Source organism: Arachis ipaensis, chromosome B08 (assembly GCF_000816755.2).
Source record: "Arachis ipaensis cultivar K30076 chromosome B08, Araip1.1, whole genome shotgun sequence".
Lineage (NCBI taxonomy): Eukaryota > Viridiplantae > Streptophyta > Magnoliopsida > Fabales > Fabaceae > Arachis > Arachis ipaensis.
Window position 1 is genome coordinate 3,276,383 of NC_029792.2, and position 5,750 is coordinate 3,282,132.

The 5,750-nt window shown below is 34.6% G+C and overlaps 1 protein-coding gene across 1 annotated transcript in view; it reads right to left on the minus strand.

The window, feature by feature from the left end:
* The window catches only part of LOC107613113 (V-type proton ATPase subunit a1), an 8,812-nt gene continuing 3,975 nt past the window's right edge, over nt 914-5,750 (minus strand). Inside the window, exons 7-18 of the mRNA XM_016314968.2 lie at nt 5,627-5,750; nt 5,402-5,509; nt 5,178-5,285; nt 4,900-5,048; nt 4,011-4,164; nt 3,371-3,531; nt 2,800-3,006; nt 2,522-2,705; nt 2,347-2,430; nt 1,906-2,099; nt 1,757-1,816; nt 914-1,623 (exon numbers count right to left, since the gene is read on the minus strand). The exon at nt 5,627-5,750 is cut by the window's right edge and continues 12 nt beyond it. Of these exons, the coding sequence (XP_016170454.1) occupies nt 1,419-1,623; nt 1,757-1,816; nt 1,906-2,099; nt 2,347-2,430; nt 2,522-2,705; nt 2,800-3,006; nt 3,371-3,531; nt 4,011-4,164; nt 4,900-5,048; nt 5,178-5,285; nt 5,402-5,509; nt 5,627-5,750 (1,738 nt within the window). The 3' untranslated portion in view covers nt 914-1,418. The remainder of the gene's footprint in view (nt 1,624-1,756; nt 1,817-1,905; nt 2,100-2,346; nt 2,431-2,521; nt 2,706-2,799; nt 3,007-3,370; nt 3,532-4,010; nt 4,165-4,899; nt 5,049-5,177; nt 5,286-5,401; nt 5,510-5,626) is intronic.

Consider the following 5,750-nt stretch of genomic DNA (forward strand, 5'->3'; position numbering starts at 1 on the left):
TTTTATTCATGTTAAGACTTAAGAGAGTAAAACAAGAAAACACTTGAGAAAGTAAAACAAATACAAAAAGATGAATAAGAAAAAAAAGAAGAAAATAGTGATGATGTTGAAAAAAAAAAGAAGCAGCAGAAGATGAGAATGGGAAAGAGGAAGAGTTTTGAATTATACAGAATTTATTAGAATAAAATTACACCCAAATATCTTCGTGTTACACCCAAATTTGTTGCAAATACAAAAAAAAATGTTTCCCCTAATGCTGCATTTTTTTCTTATTTCTTTCTTTCTTTTAGTTAAATGAATATAAGTTCATTTTTTTTCAAATAATTTTGCAGCATTATATATTTCTTCTTCTTTGTTTGATTTTTTTGTTTTTATTCTTGTTAAAAGAATAAAACAAGAAGAAACTTAAGAAGGTAAAACAAAAAGGAAAAGATGAATAAGAAAAAAAGCGACAGAAGATGAGGAGAAAGAGAAAGAGTTTTGAATTATGCAGAATTTATCAGAATAAAAATACACTTAAATCTCTTCATATTATACTCAAATATCTTCGTGTTATATCCAAATTTGCTGCAAATACAAAAAAAAAAAATATTTTCTCTAATGCTATATTTTTTTTCTGAATTGAACCACACCTCAACCACTTGATTGGATTCAAAACAATAATCAATTTTGTTCTGATTCAATTGACAATCTAAACTTAAATTGTTCGTTATCTGCAATAACAAGATAACTTATAAAGACTTGTTGGGGAAGAATAATTCTATTTCTAATAGCTTTTGTCATTTACAAACGTCTCGTTCAATTATACTCAAATGAATAGTGTGTCATAATAAAACACTAAATTGCTCCCGAATAATCCGGAACGACGTCAGGGTAACAGGTACCAAGTGCCAACTTAACAGCATTACAAAGGTTCCATACAAAATTATTCAACCTTGTATTTTACTTTGTTTAATCATTACGAAAAAATGGGACTCTATCAACTCGTCAGTTATGAATACAGAAAAATTCAGAGAAAAAGTTCCCCAGCAAAGCCGCGCTACATCGTATATATATTATATGTGAATCCAATTGCTACACTATAATGGATCCCCAGCTCATCTTTACAAAATTAGTCTAACCACTCCCTTCCCTTTCCTTATCTCTCCCCCTTTTCCTATACTAAGAAAAAGAAAACTATAAAGTGAATAATCTGTTACAGGTGCTCTCCATGACCATTGGCAGATATGACTACACCAGCATCGCCACAGGAAAATGACCAAGAATATCGAGTAGCATAATCTTAGCATATATTTGTGCTCCTAACGTTCACAACTTCCAAATTAGGTTCCAACTCCAACCATTTCTCACTGTGCTTCCACTTGTGTAAATATCCTTAGCATATATTTTGCAAAAAAACCAAGACGTATACGAATAGATCATTCATCATCATCTGTTAAGGCTGCAAAGGAAAAAGGCTTGAATTTGTAGCCATCACCATGGTAGAATTTGTTTTGAAATTCGACCCAGTGAAGCCGCAGGGCATGAAGAAAAGCACTAAGAGTCTCCATCATAAGCAGTATAAAGGCAGTTGCAAAGGCAAACACGGCTAGCCCCAGTAACCGAATGATAAGATTGTCATACCTGTAACAATTGCAACCAGGAATGACATTAACGATTAAAAAGTAATATTTAAAATAAATAAACACAACAAAGAAATGCAGATGGGCCAATGGTATATAAAAAGATAGGTTATAACTTATTAAGTTTAACTCACCCCCAAGCAAGAAGCAGAACTTTCTCATAGAAAACAGTAGAAAGTTCGGAGTGAGCCAAGCTGCAAAATGGTTAGATAAGTTCAATAAAGGAACAAGAATCTCTAAAGCAGGAATTTGCAGAGTAGAGGAAAATCATGGCTGAGCAGACCTAAGTGCCCAAAGTCGAAGATACGAAGCTGTATTTGAAACTGAACCTAGAATAAACTCAATGGCGTGGATCATTTGGTGAACAAAAACCTCACTGAAATTGAATTCTTCATGATGATGTTGCCTGGCAGAATCTGGCTCCTCAAGATCCATCTCAGAGGTATTAAGAATACCATAACTACGACCTTGAAATCTCTGTTTAATACCAGCAACATAAAATATGAGTCTCAGAAAACTCATTGTCATGGCCTCCTTAGTTACAAGCTAAGACAAAAGTATAGAACAAATAGCTGGAAAAGATGTCTGCACAGCTGATAGGACTTTTAAGTAGAATGCTGATAAGGTTTTCCAGGAGAACTGATGTTCAACAATGTTGAGAATAAATATACAAATATGTGCATGAAATAAAGAAAATCATAAACAACGGAGGTAAAAATGGCACCTCAGTATGAATCTTCTTTAGTATAAAAGGTTTTGGAAAGAGCATCCACGGAGCCGCAATCAGTGCCAAAAGCAATAATACAATCTGCAAATCATGTGCAAAACTCAGCATGATGAAAACTGAGGAAACATAACAATTAATTATGCAACAACAAATAAAAGAACCAGATTCATACTTGAAGTGGCCTTTGACCCCAGAACAGCTCATTATCACCAAGATTATCTGTGGGGCTCAAAAACATGTATATCATTACATGATAAAGGTCCGCCTGAGAACCAGTACACCACTTAACAACAATGAGGAGGGAAAGATACCCAAATAAACTGTTAAGGAAAATCATCTGCGGCACAAACTGGTACCTGCCAGCAACATGAAGAGTAACTGAGTGAGGTAAAACCTTCAATGAAACAGATAACATAATAATAACTGCATGAGCCAGGAAGAGTGACACACCTTATATCCAGTGAGTTCCCAAAAAACCGAGCATTAAAATAACTTAATATAATTCCCAAGTTCATATGCACCACACCAAGCAGAATGGACATCTTCATCTTCATAGAGTTCAGAAAAGCCAACTCTGAACGACTTCCACGCCACTTGGGATCCACACCAAATGGATATGGATCTCGGACTTTGACCAAGCCAATAGTATGTGCATCCCTGATAGGAGGTAATGGTGTTACGGGAAATAAAGGGTCAAAGAATAATATAGTAACATATACGCTGGAAATACACACAGAATATATTAATATCTAATGAAATATCACGACCACATACTAATCTACCATGTTATGGAAACTCACCTAGATCCATCAATAGTAGTAGTAGTAGTAGTAATGAAGAAGAATAATTCCAAGTAATAAACATTGAATGTACAATGGAACTCAAAATTATGAGGAGAAATTATGACAAGCAAGCAAGGTGTTATATTATCAAGGTAATAAAAAAAATAAAATTAAAAAAAGAAAAAGAAAACAAGACATTGAAGTGCATCAAAGTTAGAGGTAAGAAACAAAAAACATACCTGCATGTATTATCTCGGCATCTGTAAGCTGACTCACCAAATATGTGAAACGGAACAGAAAAGAATTCATTGTAGATTAATCCACAATAGATTGAGAATAGTGACATCAAAAGAAGTACATAGCGTCCACCAAATAGCATCTCCATAAAACTTCCAAGCTTCTGCAGAAAATAAATAGAACTATTAGGTAATTAACTGCCATGCCAAGTACACCAAAAGTAAAGGACATGCTTTATCCCTCTCTAAACTTCTATGTACTACAACAGATTTTTTTTCAATAAAACACTTACAAATTTTCAAATATTTTTCTAACACAAAATAATCAGGTTTTTCTGGTACAAAGTCTACAAGATACTAAAGAGAAAAAAAAAATTGTAGTTCCAAGAAAATGCCACCTTGCCAGTGCTGTATTTATGAGCAAAATAATGTTAAACACAGGACACGCCACATCTAACAATAAAATGCTTAGACAGCATTCATTTTTTGAGCACCAACAACGAAAAGGAAGGAAATTCAAATTGGCACATCTCAATAATAAGATTATCCATTCATCAACTATATAGGTCACAGCCCATTACATATATTTGCCATAATCATTAAGTTTCTGATTGGTTTTATAAAACAGCTAAAACAAAATTACCTGGGTACTGAGCTTGCTTTCGCGCGCTATAAGAATCAATGCTCCCAGCAACAGGCAAATTCCATGACCCCAATCCCCAAACATCACAGCAAATAGGAAGGGGAATACAATAGTTGTGTAAACAGCAGGATTTGCTTCTTGGTATCTCGCAACACTGCCAAGTTGAAGGGCTAATCAGGAATCTTGCAAGTCTTCATTAATTATAAACAGAGGAAGTAATAGCTAATGCACTAGAAAAAAGTTTTCTCAAGGCACTATATATTCCTAGAATAACAATGCAGAGTCAAAAAGCTCAAACAATATGAAGGAATTGTATCATGATTCATAACTTCTAAAGAAGTTTTACATTCTCTTAGACAGGTTGAGATTAACAAACAAGTTTAGAAAGAGGTGGGAACGGGACAACTCGCCCACTTTTTCTATCCATAAAGATTCATGCACCCAAGTGTACAGAGGAATCTGTGATTTGTAAAATACTGATTAGGTTGAAAATCGAAACTTCAGTCTTTTTCCCTATTCTTCCCAGTATACAAAGCTTTGTTATCCTTCTCTAATTATCTATTTAGTCAAAAACCACTAAATCCAGTTGGTTTTCCATGAACAAGTAAGAAACTTTCTATGAAACATTTTATCACGAATTTACAATTCAATGACATCTTAGTGCAAGTTTAACTATCAAAAAGAAATAGCTCTACATGTTGAGGTTAGAAATTACAAAAACCAGGCAAGATCATGTCATCCTAAGTTATCTTTCTGAAATTCTACATATACTAATCAGATATTTACCATCTATTGACCGAAGTATATGGACAAATAATGCAATAGAAAGCACTCCAAACAATAATTAAGAGATTAAACTATTCACAGAAACACAAAATATAAGGCTCACCCATATGCATCAACAATCTCCTGATATGGACTTGTGAAACTGTTGGTCCTAAAATATGTAGGTGGTGATTCCACTGCATCCATTGGATGGCAGATTATGCCTACTTGTGAACTGCTATCAAAAGTTGCCCGTTGCAATGCCTCCTGAATCTGAAAAATCATTAAGTGCAAGCTCTCTATTAGAGAATGTATATCAAACATGTTTTTAACTCCTGAAATATTAAAAGGATAATAAGTGAATGGTAAGTGTGCAACCAACTTAAAGGATTCAGAAATCACCTGTGTTTTTGCAAATATAGGGCACCATCCCTCTCCAACAAGACACTTTTTTGTGACATCAAAATTTAACATGTTCAGTGTATCATACACGGCCTTCTCTCTTCTTACCTAGGACAAGATGATGAGAGCAGTTGGTTCAAAATGAGAATTGATTACTTGCACAAGATAAGATATATTAGGACTGCTTTGCAGTTGAAACAAGACAGACAAAAAGAAAATCATACCATGTTCATCCAGTCTGATAGATGTTCCCCTACAGAAGCTAGAGCCTTATTGCGGTGCCTCAACCCCGCATCCAAAGTTGCCTCCAAGTCAGTAAGGCGCGACGAAACCTATATCCAAAAAAGCAAACTCTTGACCCCTAAAACATCATTGCAAGAATATGCAAAACCCAACAGTTAAAACTTAAAAACAACATCTTCCTTGGAAAACTAGAAAAGCATACCAACCTCTCTAGTTATTTGCCTCTGTTTGCTTATATCTTCTGGAACAGGATAACAATTTGCCCCAAATGCCTCACAAATTTTCAGAATCTTAGTTCTTGCCTGCTCCCCAGAGAAAAACACGACGAAC